The sequence below is a fragment of the Petromyzon marinus genome, chromosome 38 (genome assembly GCF_048934315.1).
Source record: "Petromyzon marinus isolate PM22_M1 ecotype Great Lakes invasive population chromosome 38, UKy_Petmar_22M1.pri1.0, whole genome shotgun sequence".
NCBI lineage: Eukaryota > Metazoa > Chordata > Hyperoartia > Petromyzontiformes > Petromyzontidae > Petromyzon > Petromyzon marinus.
This window is the reverse complement of record NC_133704.1, coordinates 11,689,513-11,707,078: the sequence shown is the minus strand read 5'-3', so window position 1 is coordinate 11,707,078 and position 17,566 is coordinate 11,689,513. Positions and strand designations below refer to the sequence as shown.

Here is a 17,566-nt window from a genome sequence, read left to right as displayed (position 1 = left end):
CGATTGAGCTTTACAATGCTGTTTTACACACAGCCTCTGCGAATGCACACTAACTAACGCGGCAGGAAGTTATATGTCCATCTTTGCTTTGATCGATTCACGTAATCTCTGCTCTACCTCCCCTGATGCAATATATACATTATATTAAACTGCATCTTGTTAAATTGCCCCTAAGCGTCAATCATTAACTTGCTACGGTTGACGCTATCAGTATAGGTCAAGAATATGAGCGCTATACTTTACGGAGGGATATCCTAACAAGGATCGAACTGGTGTGGAGTTGTCTCGCATTGTCTTGTTGCTGCCCCCAGGGTCTGGAATGCTGTTGCCAATGAACTGCAACTTGAATCGCTACCAACAATGAGATCTTCTCTCAAAACTGCTCTAGAGGAGTTGTACACCCTTAGCTGCCACTGCTATTCATTGGCGTAAAATAAAATGTTTCGCTCCGGATGACGCTGCAAAGTATTATCTGTATTTTGATTTAGCGTGTTGATCTTAAATGTGCATTGAAACATTTGATACTCCGACTGATGCTTCTGTTGTTGTGGAGTAACTCATGCAGCCAGCTATGGCTCTAGGATTTGGTGTTACATGTTATTTATGTAGTTTATTGTAAAAATTCTGTCACAGTCCCTATGATCACTGTTACGTTGCAATTATGGCTTTATTTTTTGGTGATTTCGAAAAGTTTTTTGGTTTGGACATGTTTTTTTGTTGTAGTACGGAGTTAGACTGATGGCCTTAATCTAAGTTTTCTTGTGGTTGTTGTTGTTTGACTTGCATCCCACTGGGATTTTTTGCACACAGCGTTGGTGTACGGTGCTTTTTTCAGGAATATTTTGCAGTTTTTTTTCATGGATTTTCTGTTTGCACAGTCACACACAGTCACTTTAAGATGTTTTTCTTGTTCGTGTTTTAGTTTTTTGTTTGTTGTGGTTGCACCCGATTCAAGAGCCGAATGGCTCACAGGGCTATACCAAATAAATGAACTAAACTGTAGTCTCGTATGCTTGCACTTCTTTCGCACCGTACTGAGCCAACTGTGCTTATCGGAGGTGCTCGCGGGGGGAAGAACAAACAAGCACACAACCCGCGCACCCTCTCACAACAACAATTGCCGTTCGCCACAATAAGTGGTTAACGTTACCACAGCGCTTGTGCCAGGCTAGGTGCACCTTGAGGCCACATGAAGTGTCGAACGCCCGCTGGCAGGAGGTCACGGGGCAGACCCAGGTGCCACGGGTCGACTGACTGAGACGAGTGGCTGATGCACCACCTGTGCCCCCTACTGTGCCAATCTGCTGTGCTTTAGCCACCCGGAGCTCTGCTTGTTGTTGTGAGCGTCGCTCCTCCGCCCTCCGTTGTTGATGGAGGGCGACTGCCTCCAACTGCCAAGTAGCGTCCTTCACGAGCCTCCTCCACAGAGGCCGATCTTGACACCGCTGGTACCAGTCATCGGCAAGTCCACTCAGCTCATCGTCCTCCTGTACCACATCACTGCATCTCTTCTCTAGCCCGTGCCGCGCCCGTTTAGCCCCCTCTATCCGGCCGAACAAAAGCTGTTTGGGCAAGCGGTGATTGGGCATGCGGGCTACATGACCCAGCCAACGGAGCCTTGCCTGCCGGAGGTGCTCACCGATGGGACTTTGTGCAGATCTTTCGAGGATTTGTGAGCTCCTCACACAATCCAGCTTGGTTAAACCCAGGATTGATCGTAGGCAGGCCAGCCTAAACGTTTCTAACCAGCGAATATGTTCCATTACGGGGGTCCACGTTTCGCAAGCATAGAGAAGGGAGGGAATGACTGTGGCCGAGAAGACCCGAAGCTTCGTGCGGAGCGACAGACCAGGTAGCTTCCACACAGCGTTACGCAACCGATGAAACGATATTGCCGTTCGACTGGTTCTGAGTGATACCTCTGCTGTTAAACCGGATCCGGTCATGAGCACACTGCCCAGGTATGGGAAACTCTCCACTCCACAACTGCCCCATCACCGATTGGGAGTTGTGGGGGTGGAGTGCCCGATAGTACAAAATACCCAGGCAGGTGCTTCGTCTTGGTGGTGCTGATGGTAAGGCCCCACCTCTTAGTGGCACGGTCCAGTCTCAGCAGCAGCGTCTCCAACTCCTCCTCTGTATGAGCGGCTATTACCAAATCATCGGCATGCATAACGTGGTTGACCAATAGGGAGCCATCCCTTGACCGCACCCGGGGATCGATCAGCCACACACGCACAGACGCGACACGTTACTGCAACCCCACCCCCAGACTCAATCATCACCATGCAGACTCGGGTTTCCGGTGTTAAATAACGACGATAATCATTACTTTTTACAGCCCTTAGTCAGCCGCAGCTAGACGAAGACCTCCGCATGCCGTGACAGGCACGGGGGGAGGGGCGGGGTGGTTTGACCTCTCTCCCCTGGGTCAGTGCAGGTTGGTGAAGGGGACGTGGGGAAAGGGGTTTCGCCTGCCCGGACTTGTTTCCAATATACAGCAGTCCTCGGGTTACGAACCGAATTAGTTTCTGAGACCCGTTCGTCAGTCGAACGGTTCGTAGGTCGGAACACAATGCACTGTATTTAAATGCCCATACGACCAGTGTCATGAAATGTTCAGCGGTTCACTTTTCAAGTGCGAGTTTCGCGTTTTCAGTCGATATCTTTTTGCGTGGAAGCTGATTCGTAAGAACGGGCGTTCGTAAGTCGATGACTGCCTGTAATTCGCCACTGATGGTAGCCGTGACTGGGTATTGTACTCAGGTGGCCCCCGGTCATAGGAAACAACCAATTTGCGTTTAATTCATTTGTACGTAGTGCGGCTCATTAATGGAATTTAGTTTATCATTTGTATTGGCTGACCTTGCCTCAAACCTTGCCACAGAATCCCGCTGAGACACCTCCGACTTCAACAAACCCTGGCTCAACTCTCTCCTCGACAGCCTCCAGAAATCCCCACATCTCCAAACGTCGGAAGATTTGGCAATGGACTCTCCTACCTCTCCTTCTCATCTCACTCCACTCCCCCTCCACACACTCTCCTTACTCTCACTTCTCATCTCACTCTACTCCCCTCCACACACTCTCCTACCTCTCATCTCACTCCACTCCCCTCACTCTCCTACCTCTCCTTCTCATCCCACTCCACTCCCCCTCCACACACTATCCTGCCTCTCCCCTCTCATCTCACTCTACTCCCCTCACTCTCCTACCTCTCCCTCTCATCTCACTCTACTCCCCTCCCCTCACTCTCCTGCCTCTCCCCTCTCATCTCACTCTACTCCCCTCACTCTCCTACCTCTCCTTCTCATCCCACTCCACTCCCCCTCCACGCACTCCCCTGCCTCTCCCCTCTCATCTCACTCTACTCCCCTCACTCTCCTTCCTCTCCCCTCTCATCTCACTCTACTCCCCTCACTCTCCTACCTCTCCCCTCTCATCTCACTCTACTCCCCTCCATGCACTCCCCTACATCTCCCCTCTCATCTCACTATACTCCCCTCTCATCTCACTCTACTCCCCTCCACGCACTCTCCTGCCTCTCCCCTCTCATCTCACTCTACTCCTGCTCCACGTACTCTCCTACCCCTCCCCTCTCATCTCACTCCACTCCCCTCCACTCACTCTCCTACCTCTCCCCTCTCATCTCACTCTACTCCCCTCAATATACTACCTCTCCCTCTCACTCTACTCCCCTCCACGCACTCTCCTACCTCTCAGAATCAGAATCAGAAAGGGTTTTATTCGCCATGAAAGTTCACACCGACACGGAATTTACTTTGGCAGGATGGTGCATACATTCAACATATAGGAATCTAAAATTTTAAATAAGTTTTAAACAAGTCTTACTATAATAATAAGGGTTAAAAGTCTAACTAACACCAAAGGGCTGAAGTATATAAAATTGAATAAATATCGAATATGAAATAGCTTTAAGATATAATTTAAAAATAAAAAATACAAATAGGTTAACATAGTTAATATCGGCAAGGTGTCATTATGTAGATAAAATGTTAAAGTCAGTGTAAGCTCTTGGCCTTGTTTAACAGGCCAGCAGCAGATGGGAAGAAACTGTCTTTATGGCGTGAGGTTTTGGTCCTGATGGACCGAAGCCTTCTGCCGGAGGGGAGTAGCTGAAACAGAGAGTGTCCAGGGTGGGAGGAATCGGCCACAATCTTCCTCGCTCGCCTCATGGTCCTTGTCGTGTGCAGGTCCTCGAGGGTTGGTAGATTGCAGGCAATTACCTTCTCAGCAGTGTGGATGATACGCTGCAGTCTGCTCTTGTCCTTGGCAGTGGCAGCAGCGTACCAGACGGTTATGGAGGAGGTGAGGATGGATTCAATGATCGCTGTATAGAATTGCACCATCATTGTCTTTGGCAGGTTGAATTTCTTCAGCTGCCGTAGAAAGTGCATCCTCTGTTGAGCTTTCTTGGTGAGGGAGCTGATGTTCAATTCCCACTTGAGGTCCCGGGAGAGAATAGTGCCCAGGAAGCGGAAGGACTCTACAATTTTGACTGGGGAGTCTAACAGGGTGATGGGGGTGAGTGAGGCTGTATTCTTCCTGAAGTCCACAACCATCTCGACTGTCTTTAGAGCATTTAGCTCTAAGTTGTTCTGGCTACACCAGGTCACCAGGTTGTCAGCTTCCCACCTATAGTCAGACTCATCCCCACCAGAGATCAGCCCAATGAGGGTGGTGTCGTCCGCAAACTTCAAGAGTTTGACGGACAGATGATTGGAGGTGCAGCTGTTGGTGTACAGGGAGAAGAGCAGTGGGGAAAGGACGCAGCCCTGAGGAGTTCCGGTGCTGATGGACCTGGAGTCAGAGACTTGTGTTCCCAGCTTAACGCACTGCTTCCTGTCAGACAGGAAGGTGGAGTAGGGCACGTTCAGCTGGAAGAGCTTGTCCTGAAGAAGGGCAGGGATGATGGTGTTGAAGGCAGAGCTGAAGTCCACAAACAGGATCCTGGCGTAGGATGCTGGGGCGTCCAGATGCTGTAGGGTGAAGTGGAGGGCCATGTTAACTGCGTCGTCCACAGACCTCCCCTCACTCTCCTGCCTCTCCCTCTCATCTCACTCTACTCCCTTCACTCTCCTACCTCTCCCCTCTCATCTCACTCCACTCCCCTCTACGCACTCTCCCCTCTCATCTCACTCTACTCTTCTCTCCTCACTCTCCTGCCTCTCCCCTCTCATCCCACTCTACTCCCCTCCACGCACTCTCCCCCCTCTCATCTCACTCTACTCCCCTCACTCTCCTATCTCTCCCCTCTCATCTCACTCTACTCCCCTCACTCTCCTATCTCTCCCCTCTCATCTCACTCTACTCCCCTCACTCTACTCCCCTCACTCTCCTATCTCTCCCTCTCACTCCACTCCCCTCCACCCACTCTCCTGCCTCTCCACCCTGGGCTTGCCACTGACACGTGTGCGTGCGTGTGTGGGCGCCGCGAGGGATACGCGCGACCGCCTCTCACCGCACCACCTTCAACCCGCACCCCCGAGGGGTCCTTTCGGGGCCACGCCCCACCCCGGGGACCTTCCTGCCTGCCCCTCGACGCCCGAGGGATTTCCTCTCGCCCCGCCGAGACCACGGCACCTGCGGCAGGTCCCGCCGTCCGACCCCGGCCGCGTCGACGACGTCGAGCGGTCGCGGAGATGTCCCGCGGCGTTTGGAGTGGGCGCGCGTTGCTCTGCGCGTTGATTCTGCTCCAGGTGAGTGGCTGGGGGTTGGGTCACGGCGCTCCCCGCAACGACTCGCGCCGTGTGAGGCTCTTCTCATCGTCCCGCGCGGTGCGTCTCCACCCGCTGTCCCCGCGTGCTGCGTCTCGCAGAGTGTCTTCGCCCTGACCACAATGTCCCCAGCGTCTCGTGTCTGCAATATTCCTAGCCCGTGTCTGCAATGCCCCTGTCACGTGGCTATGTCCCTGTTTCGTGTCTGCAATGTCCCTGTCTCGTGTCTACAATTGTCCCTGTTTCGTGTCTACAATGTCCCTGTTTCGTGTCTACAATGTCCCTGTTTCGTGTCTACAATGTCTCTGTCTCGTGTCTACAATGTCCCAGTTTCGTGTATACAATGTCCCAGTTTCGTGTCTACAATGTCCCTGTTTCGTGTCTACAATGTCCCTGTTTCGTGTCTACAATGTCCCTGTTTCGTGTCTACAATGTCTCTGTCTCGTGTCTACAATGTCCCTGTTTCGTGTCTACAATGTCCCTGTTTCGTGTCTACAATGTCTCTGTCTCGTGTCTACAATGTCCCTGTTTCGTGTCTACAATGTCCCTGTTTCGTGTCTACAATGTCCCTGTTTCGTGTCTACAATGTCTCTGTCTCGTGTCTACAATGTCCCTGTCTCGTGTCTACAATGTCTCTGTCTCGTGTCTACAATGTCCCTGTTTCGTGTCTACAATGTCCCTGTTTCGTGTCTACAATGTCCCTGTTTCGTGTCTACAATGTCCCTGTTTCGTGTCTACAATGTCCCTGTTTCGTGTCTACAATGTCCCAGTTTCGCGTATACAATGTCCCTGTTTCGTGTCTACAATGTCCCTGTTTCGTGTCTACAATGTCCCTGTTTCGTGTCTACAATGTCTCTGTCACGTGGCTATGTCCCTGTCTCGTGTCTACAATGTCCCTGTTTCGTGTCTACAATGTCCCTGTTTCGTGTCTAAAATGTCCCTGTTTCGTGTCTACAATGTCTCTGTCTCGTGTCTACAATGTCCCTGTTTCGTGTCTACAATGTCCCTGTTTCGTGTCTACAATGTCCCTCTCTCGTGTCTACAATGTCCCTGTCATGTGCCTACAATGTCCCTGTCACGTGTCTACAATGTCCCTGTCTCGTATCTACAATGTTACTGCCACGTGTCTACAATATCCCTGTCACGTGTCTACAATGTCCCTGTCACGTGTCTACAATGTCCCTGTCACCTGTCTACAATGTCTCTGTTTCCTGTCTACAATGTCCCTGTCACGTGTCTACAATGTCCCTGTCACGTGTCTACAATGGCCCCGTTACGTGTCTACAATGTCCCTGTCACGTGTCTACAATGTCCCTGTCACGTGTCTACAATGTCCCTGTCACGTGTCTACAATGTCTCTGTTTCGTGTCTACAATGTCTCTGTCACGTGTCTACAATGTCCCTGTCAGGTGTCTACAATGTCCCTGTCACCTGTCTACAAGGTCCCTGTCACGTGTGAACAATGTCCCTGTCACGTGTCTACAATGTCCATGTCACGTGTCTACAATGTCCCTGTCACGTGTCTACAATGTCCCTGTCACCTGTCTACAATGTCTCTGTCACGTGTCTACAATGTCCCTGTCACGTGTCTACAATGTCCCTGTCACGTGTCTACAATGGCCCCGTTACGTGTCTACAATGTCCCTGTCACGTGTCTACAATGTCCCTGTCACGTGTCTACAATGTCCCTGTCACGTGTCTACAATGTCTCTGTTTCGTGTCTACAATGTCTCTGTCACGTGTCTACAATGTCCCTGTCAGGTGTCTACAATGTCCCTGTCACCTGTCTACAAGGTCCCTGTCACGTGTGAACAATGTCCCTGTCACGTGTCTACAATGTCCATGTCACGTGTCTACAATGTCCCTGTCACGTGTCTACAATGTCCCTGTCACCTGTCTACAATGTCTCTGTCACGTGTCTACAATGTCCCTGTCACGTGTCTACAATGTCCCTGTCACCTGTCTACAATGTCCCTGTCACGTGTCTACAATGTCCATGTCACGTGTCTACAATGTCCCTGTCACGTGTCTACAATGTCCCTGTCACCTGTCTTCAATGTCTCTGTCACGTGTCTACAATGTCCCTACCTCGTGTCTACAATGTCCCTGTTTCGTGTCTACAATGTCCCTGTCACGTGTCTACAATGTCCCTGTCACGTGTGTACATTGTCCCTGTCACGTGTCTACAATGTCCCTGTCTCGTATCTACAATGTTACTGTCACGTGTCTACAATGTCGCTGTCACGTGTCTACAATGTCCCTGTCACGTGTCTACAATGTCCCTGTCACGTGTCTACAATGTCCCTGTCAGGTGTCTACAATGTCGCTGTCACGTATCTACAATGTCCATGTCACGTGTCTACAATGTCCCCGTCACGTGTCTACAATGTCCCTGTCACGTGTCTACAATGTCCCTGTCAGGTGTCTACAATGTTACTGTCACGTGTCTACAATGTCCCTGTCACGTGTCTACAATGTTACTGTCACGTGTCTACAATGTCCCTGTTTCGTGTCTACAATGTCCCTCTCTCGTGTCTACAATGTCCCTGTCATGTGCCTACAATGTCCCTGTCACGTGTCTACAATGTCCCTGTCTCGTATCTACAATGTTACTGCCACGTGTCTACAATATCCCTGTCACGTGTCTACAATGTCCCTGTCACGTGTCTACAATGTCCCTGTCACCTGTCTACAATGTCTCTGTTTCCTGTCTACAATGTCCCTGTCACGTGTCTACAATGTCCCTGTCACGTGTCTACAATGGCCCCGTTACGTGTCTACAATGTCCCTGTCACGTGTCTACAATGTCCCTGTCACGTGTCTACAATGTCCCTGTCACGTGTCTACAATGTCTCTGTTTCGTGTCTACAATGTCTCTGTCACGTGTCTACAATGTCCCTGTCAGGTGTCTACAATGTCCCTGTCACCTGTCTACAAGGTCCCTGTCACGTGTGAACAATGTCCCTGTCACGTGTCTACAATGTCCATGTCACGTGTCTACAATGTCCCTGTCACGTGTCTACAATGTCCCTGTCACCTGTCTACAATGTCTCTGTCACGTGTCTACAATGTCCCTGTCACGTGTCTACAATGTCCCTGTCACGTGTCTACAATGGCCCCGTTACGTGTCTACAATGTCCCTGTCACGTGTCTACAATGTCCCTGTCACGTGTCTACAATGTCCCTGTCACGTGTCTACAATGTCTCTGTTTCGTGTCTACAATGTCTCTGTCACGTGTCTACAATGTCCCTGTCAGGTGTCTACAATGTCCCTGTCACCTGTCTACAAGGTCCCTGTCACGTGTGAACAATGTCCCTGTCACGTGTCTACAATGTCCATGTCACGTGTCTACAATGTCCCTGTCACGTGTCTACAATGTCCCTGTCACCTGTCTACAATGTCTCTGTCACGTGTCTACAATGTCCCTGTCACGTGTCTACAATGTCCCTGTCACCTGTCTACAATGTCCCTGTCACGTGTCTACAATGTCCATGTCACGTGTCTACAATGTCCCTGTCACGTGTCTACAATGTCCCTGTCACCTGTCTTCAATGTCTCTGTCACGTGTCTACAATGTCCCTACCTCGTGTCTACAATGTCCCTGTTTCGTGTCTACAATGTCCCTGTCACGTGTCTACAATGTCCCTGTCACGTGTGTACATTGTCCCTGTCACGTGTCTACAATGTCCCTGTCTCGTATCTACAATGTTACTGTCACGTGTCTACAATGTCGCTGTCACGTGTCTACAATGTCCCTGTCACGTGTCTACAATGTCCCTGTCACGTGTCTACAATGTCCCTGTCAGGTGTCTACAATGTCGCTGTCACGTATCTACAATGTCCATGTCACGTGTCTACAATGTCCCCGTCACGTGTCTACAATGTCCCTGTCACGTGTCTACAATGTCCCTGTCAGGTGTCTACAATGTTACTGTCACGTGTCTACAATGTCCCTGTCACGTGTCTACAATGTTACTGTCACGTGTCTACAATGTCCCTGTCAGGTGTCTACAATGTCGCTGTCACGTGTCTACAATATCCCTGTCACGTGTCTACAATGTCCCTGTCACGTGTCTACAATGTCCCTGTCAGGTGTCTACAATGTCGCTGTCACGTGTCTACAATGTCCATGTCACGTGTCTACAATGTCCCCGTCACGTGTCTACAATGTCCCTGTCAGGTGTCTACAATGTCCCTGTCAGGTGTCTACAATGTCGCTGTCACGTGTCTACAATGTCCCTGTCACGTGTCTACAATGTCCCTGTCACGTGTCTACAATGTCCCTGTCAGGTGTCTACAATGTCGCTGTCACGTGTCTACAATGTCCCTGTCAGGTGTCTACAATGTCGCTGTCACGTGTCTACAATGTCGCTGTCACGTGTCTACAATGTCCATGTCACGTGTCTACAATGTCCCTGTCAGGTGTCTACAATGTCCCTGTCACGTGTCTACAATGTCGCTGTCACGTGTCTACAATGTCCATGTCACGTGTCTACAATGTCCCCGTCACGTGTCTACAATGTCCCTGTCACGTGTCTACAATAAATATAGACAACACGTTCTACTTAATTAAATAGACTTTTTAATAAATGTTTCTCCTACAACATCAGAGTGCAGCGCCACATTAGTTTCAGTTCAGTTTCACTTTATTTATTTTTGGTTTAGCCCTGTGAGCCATTCGGCTCTTGAATCGGGTGCAACCGCAACAAACAAAAAAACAAAAACACTAACAAGAAAAACATCTTAAAGTGACTATGTGACTGTGCAAACACAAAATCCATAAAAAAACACAGCAAAATATTCATGAAAAAAGCACCGTACACCAACGCTGTTTGCAAACAATCCCAGTGGGATGCAAGTCAAACAGCAACCACAAGAAAACTTAGATTAAGGCCATCAGTCTAACTCCGTACTACAACAAAACAAACATGTCCAAACCAGAAAACTTTTCGAAATCACCAAAAAATAAAGCCATAATTGCAACGTAACAGTGATCACAGGGACTGTGACCGAATTTTTACAATAAACTACATAAATAACATGTAACACCAAATCCTAGAGCCATAGCTGGCTGCATGAGTTACTCCACAACAACAGAAGCATCAGTCGGAGTATCTAATTTTTCAATGCACCTTTAAGATCAGCACGCTAAATCAAAATACAGATAATACTTTGCAGCGTCATCCGGAGCGAAACATTGTATTTTATTTTACGCCAATGAATAGCAGTGGCAGCTAGGGGTGTACCACTCCTCTAGAGCAGTTTTGAGAGAAGATCTCATTGGTAGCGATTCAAGTTGCAGTTTATTGGCAATAGCATTCCAGACCCTGGGGGCATCAATAGCAAAGGCCCTTCCTCCAGTTTTTGTACGGTAATAGGGAATGTGAAGCTGATAAATGAGCGAAGACCTGAGGTCAAATTTGTTCTTTGAAACAGAGAGGAGATCCAGCAGGTAGTCTGCGGATTTTTTTGAAAGTACATCGTGAATAAATAGGATCTGGTGCACAAGCCGTCGAACATTAAGAGATGTTAAGTTTGACCCAATGTAGAGATCGCAGTGGTGAGTCCTATATGAGCAGTTCAATGTAAGTCTTAAGACCGAGTGATAGATGGAATCAAGCTTCTTCAGTACAGTACTTGGGGCTGATTTATACACGATGCCACAGTAGTCAAGTAGAGGCAGTATGGTAGCTTTTATCAATTCCAAACGGAACATTGGGGGGAAGCAGTGCTTGTGTCGATACAGAAAACCAATTTTTATTTTTGTCTTTTTACCAATATAATCAATGTGATCTTCAAAATTCAGTTTTGAATCCAGGATGACCCCTAGATACTTATAGATCTTGACTTGCTCTATTTGATAATTATTTAAGGAATGTAATTGGGGAAAAATAACTTCCTGCTTTAGTCCTGGTGAGAAGCATAGCACCTTGGTTTTGGAGGTATTCAGGACTAGTTTTAGAGCAACTAGCTGATGTTGTAGTTTGTTGAAATCACCCTGTAGCTTAGCAATCACGTCATCCGGAGAGCGGCCAGCAGTAATCAGTATCGTGTCATCTGCAAAAAGATTTACCATGGAATGATCCAGGTCAGTGCCCCAGTCATTGACATAAAGAAAGAACAAGAGGGGGGCGAGGATGGAACCCTGTGGAACCCCTTTTGTGATCTTAACACTGTTTGATCTCCAACCATCTGTGAAGACAGTTTAGGTGCGAGAAAAGAGGTAATTTTGTAATCATTTTACTGCGTTTTCGGAAAAACCGAAGCAACTTAGTTTACTAAGCAGGGTGTTGTGGTCTACTGTATCAAAAGCTTTGGACAGGTCTAGAAAAAGACAGGCACAGTACTGCTTATTATCAAGGCTACTGTAAATGTGATTCAGAGAGTCTAATGCAGCAGATGTGGTGCTGTATTTTTTTCGGAACCCAGATTGTTTTAGATGTAGTAGATTGTTGGTGGACAGGAAACTGATAATTTGGTAGGTCAATAATTTTCAAAAAATTTCATCAACGGGGACAAAATTGAGATAGGTCGGTAGTTATTTGGATCATCTTTAGGGCCCCCTTTGTGAAGTGGACGGACATAGGAATGTTTCCATTCTAGAGGAACTGATCCTTCTTTGATGGACAGGTTGAAAATATGGGCTATAGGTTTGTATATTAGGTGACCAACAGTTAGTAGAGCAAAGACGGGAATACTATCTGCTCTGGTAGAGGAGGACCCTTTGAGGTAGGACAGTTGTTTCAGAACATTACTTTTGTGGATTGGCTGGAAACTAAATTTGTTTAATGTTTGGACAGGGGTGTAAGAATTTGCATGAGCAGGGGTGACTCCCAATACATTATCAAAAAGATTGCCAGCTTCAAAAAAATGAAGGTTAAAATTGTCAACTATTTTTTGGGGATCTGAAAAATATTCCCCATTTCGGTTAAGCTCAACCAGCAGATTGTCTGTTTTGGATGCCTTTTCGATACATTTGATTGTTTTCCAGAAAATCCTGGCATTTCCATGTGATTCCAGGAGAGTGGAGGAACAGTAGGCATTTTTTGCATGCCGTATTTTTTGACGCATCTATTCCTTAAAATCCTGTATTCTAGCCAGTCATTGACCAAATTACTTTTCTGAGCACATGCCCAAGCCTTGTCCCTAGTTTTCATGAGCTTTGTAATCAAAGGATCAAGCCATGGTGGGCAGTTGCCTTCAGTTTTAAATCTAACCAACGCACTACAATGACAATACGCACTACAATTACAATAGTTTAAAGCGATTTGAAGCATGTTTTATATATTTTGGGGGGGGGGGCAGAGCTTTGTGACGTCATATTTGAGGGGGGGGGTCTGACTTTTTGTGACGCCGTGTGACGAGGAGGGGGGGGGGGCAAAAATCGTCCAAAATCGCGTGACGTCATTTATGGACAGCCCCTTTTCTGTAGCTCTTAGCTCTTTTGCGCAAGAGGCCTGGCCATCACAAATGACAGCCCTACCAAGTGTCATCATCACGTGGAAATGTATCGCAGACAACTACAGTGAGGGAAAAAAGTATTTGATCCCCTGCTGATTTTGTACGTTTGCCCACTGACAAAGAAATGATCAGTCTATAATTTTAATGGTAGGTTTATTTGAACAGTGAGAGACAGAATACCAACAAAAATTCCAGGAAAACGCATGTCAAAAATGTTATAAATTGATTTGCATTTTAATGAGGGAAATAAGTATTTGACCCCCTCTCAATCAGAAAGATTTCTGGCTCCCAGGTGTCTTTTATACAGGTAACGAGCTGAGATTAGGAGCACACTCTTAAAGGGAGTGCTCCTAATCTCAGCTTGTTACCTGTATAAAAGACACCTGTCCACAGAAGCAATCAATCAGATTCCAAACTCTCCACCATGGCAACAACCAAAGAGCTCTCCAAGGATGTCAGGGACAAGATTGTAGACCTACACAAGGCTGGAATGGGCTACAAGACCATTGCCCAGCAGTTTGGTGAGAAGGTGACAACAGTTGGTGCGATTATTCGCAAATGGAAGAAACACAAAAGAACTGTCAATCTCCCTCGGTCTAGGGCTCCATGCAAGATCTCACCTCGTGGAGTTGCAATGATCATGGGAACGGTGAGGAATCAGCCCAGAACTACACGGGAGGATCTTGTCAATGATCTCAAGGCAGCTGGGACCATAGTCACCAAGAAAACAATTGGTAACACACTACACCGTGAAGGACTGAAATCCTGCAGCGCCCGCAAGGTCCCCCTGCTCAAGAAAGCACACATACATGGCCGTCTGAAGTTTGCCAATGAACATCTGAATGATTCAGAGGACAACTGGGTGAAAGTGTTGTGGTCAGATGAGACCAAAATGGAGCTCTTTGGCATCAACTCATCTCGCCGTATTTGGAGGAAGAGGAATGCTGCCTATGACCCCAAGAACACCATCCTCACCGTCATACATGGAGGTGGAAACATGCTTTGGGGGTGTTTTTCTGCTAAGGGGACAGGACAACTTCACTGCGTCAAAGGGACGATGGACGGGGCCATGTACCGTTAAATCTTGGGTGAGAACCTCCTTCCCTCAGCCACGGCATTGAAAATGGGTCATGGATGGGTATTCCAGCATGACAATGACCCAAAACACACGGCCAAGGCAACAAAGGAGTGGCTCAAGAAGAAGCACATTAAGGTCCTGGAGTGGCCTAGCCAGTCTCCAGACCTTAATCCCATAGAAAATCTGTGGAGGGAGCTGAAGGTTCGAGTTGCCAAACGTCAGCCTCGAAACCTTAATGACTTGGAGAAGATCTGCAAAGATGAGTGGGACAAAACCTCTCCTGAGATGTGTGCGAACCTTATTGCCAACTACAAGAAACGTCTGACCTCTGTGATTGCCAACAAGGGTTTTGCCACCAAGTACTAAGTCATGTTTTGCAGAGGGGTCAAATACTTATTTCCCTCATTAAAATGCAAATCAATTTATAACATTTTTGACATGCGTTTTTCTGGAATTTGTTGTTGTTGTTATTCTGTCTCTCACTGTTAAAATAAACCTACCATTAAAATTATAGACGTAATTTCTTTGTCAATGGGCAAAATCAGCAGGGGATCAAATACTTTTTTTCCCTTACTGTACTCTGAACGCGGCGATGTTGATGATAAAGTTGGAGGGAAACACCGCAGGCCCCGGGGAACAAACCCTGTGCGTGACCACGGAGAGAGAGAGCTCCTCAACCAGGAGCAGGTTCCTAAACTAGGAGCAGGTTCCTCAATCAGGAGCAAGTTCCTCAATCAGGACCAAGTTCCTCAACCAGGACCAAGTTCCTAAACCAGGACCAAGTTCCTCAATCAGGAGCAGGTTCCTCAACCAGGAGCAGGTTCCTCAATCAGGAGCAGGTTCCTCAACCAAGACCAAGTTCCTCAACCAGGAGCAGGTTCCTAAACCAGGAGCAGGTTCCTCAACCAGGACCAAGTTTCTCAACCAGGAGCAGGTTCCTCAACCAGGACCAAGTTCCTCAACCAAGATCAAGTTCCTCAATCAGGAGCAGGTTCCTCAACCAGGACCAAGTTCCTCAACCAGGAGCAGGTTCCTCAATCAGGAGCAGGTTCCTCAACCAGGACCAAGTTCCTCAACCAGGAGCAGGTTCCTCAACCAGGACCAAGTTCCTCAAACAGGAGCAGGTTCCTCAACCAGGAGCAGGTTCCTCAACCAGGAGCAGGTTCCTAAACCAGGAGCAGGTTCCTCAACCAGGAGCAGGTTCCTCAGCCAGGAGCAGGTTCCTCAACCAGGAGCAGGTTCCTAAACCAGGAGCAGGTTCCTCAACCAGGAGCAGGTGCCTCAACCAGAAGCAGGTTCCTCAGCCAGGAGCAGGTTCCTAAACCAGGAGCAGGTTCCAATCTCACTTTGTGCACAACAGAGGAGGACATGGCAGCAGAATGAAGTGTGGTGAAGTATGGTCGAAGAACAACGAGCCGTATGGTGTGGGGAGGGCCTCATAGAAACGTTGTTAATGGTTACCGTGCCAGGCTAATGGCGTTAATGGTTCACTAGTTGTCTGTGCGTGAGTTTGTGTTGGTATGTCGTGGTTGTCTGTGTGTGAGAAGGGGGACCGCACAGACTGTAACAACTACAGGGGCATCACCTCAGTGTGCCGGGAAAGGTCCTGGCAAGGGTTATTCAACATCGCCTTGCCAGGCACGCTGAGGAGAGGCTTGCGGAACCCCAATGCGGTTTCAGGAAAGGGCAGTCCTGCACAGATGCCATATTTTCTGTCCGTCTGCTACAGCAGAGGTGTAGGGAATTCCAACAACACCTACATCTCTGCTTTATTGACCTGGTCAAGGCCTATGATACCATCAGTAGGCCTGGGCTCTGGGTTGTTCTTCGTGCTTTTGGAGTACTTGATCCTCTGCTCACGATCATTAAGGACCTTCATGATGGTGAGCGGGCCCGGGTAAAACTACGTGGCCGGGAGTCAGAGCCGTTCCCTGTACACCTTGGGGTGCGACAGGGATGTCCTCTGGCTCCCACATTATTTAACATCTATTTTGACCATGTAGTTCGTGAAGCCTTCAATAGCTGTACTGGGGAAATCTCCATTTGGTACAGATATAATGGGAGGCTGATCGATGCCCGGGTGCGGTCAAGGGATGCCTCCCTATTGCTCAACCACGTTATGTATGCCGATGATTTGGTGATAGCTGCTCATTCAGGAGGAGTTGGAGACGCTGCTGCTGAGACTGGAGCGTGCCACTAAGAGATGGGGCCTCACCATCAGCCCCACCAAAACTAAGCACCTGCCTGGGTATTTTGTACCATCGGACACTCCACCCCCACAACTCCCAATAGGTGATGGGGCAGTTGTAGAGAGAGTGGAGAGTTTCCCATACCTGGGCAGTGTGCTTATGACCGGCTCCAGTTTAACAGCAGAGGTCTCACTCCGAATCAGTCGAGCGGCAATATCTTTTCATCGGTTGCGTAATGCTGTGTGGAAGCTACCTGGTCTGTCACTCCGCACTAAGCTTTAGGTCTTCTCGGCCACGGTCATTCCCTCCCTTCTCTACGCTTGTGAAACGTGGACCCCCCTAATGGAACATCTTCACCGGTTAGAAACATTTAGGCTAGCCTGCCTACGATCTAGCCTGGTTAAACCCAGGATGGATTGTGTGAGGAGCTCACAAATCTTAGAAAGATCTGGGCAAGGTCCCATCGGTGAGCTCCTCGGGCAGGCAAGGCTGCATTGGCTGGGTCATGTAGCCCGCATGCCGAGCCACCGCATGCCGAAACAGCTTTTGTTCGGCCGGATCGAGGGGGCTAAACAGGCGCGGCACGGGCTAGAGAAGAGATGGAGTGATGTGGTACAAGAGGACGTGGAGCTGAGTGGACTTGCCGATGAATGGTACCAGCAGTGTCAAGATCGGCCTCTGTGGAGGAGGCTCGTTAAGGATGCTACTGGGCAGTTGGAGGCAGTCGCCCTCCAACAACATCGGAGGGCGGAGGAGCGACGCTCACAACAACGAGCGGAGCGCCGGGTGGCTAAAGCACAGCAGGTTGGCACAGTAGGGGGCACAGGTGGTGCATCAGCCAGTCATCTCAGTCAGTCGACCCGTGGCACCTGGGTCTGCCCCGTGACCTCCTGCCAGCGGGCGTTCGACACTTCACGTGGCCTCAAGGTGCACATGGCCTGGCACAAGCGTCATGGTGACGTCACCGCCACTTAGTGGCGAATGGCGGTTGTTGTTGTTGGTATGTTGTGGTTGTCTGTGTGTGAGTATGTGTTGGTATGTTGTGGTTGTCTGTGTGTAAGTATTTGGTCATGATACTGGCACCTGGTCTGGAGTGATT

The 17,566-nt window shown here is 48.8% G+C and overlaps 1 protein-coding gene across 1 annotated transcript in view; it reads left to right on the top strand.

Moving 5' to 3' along the window:
- The first annotated feature begins 5,126 nt into the window (after positions 1-5,126).
- The window catches only part of LOC116950101 (B-cadherin-like), a 45,675-nt gene continuing 33,235 nt past the window's right edge, over positions 5,127-17,566 (top strand). The window contains exon 1 of the mRNA XM_032967549.2: positions 5,127-5,720. Within this exon, the coding sequence (XP_032823440.2) occupies positions 5,664-5,720 (57 nt within the window). The 5' untranslated portion in view covers positions 5,127-5,663. The remainder of the gene's footprint in view (positions 5,721-17,566) is intronic.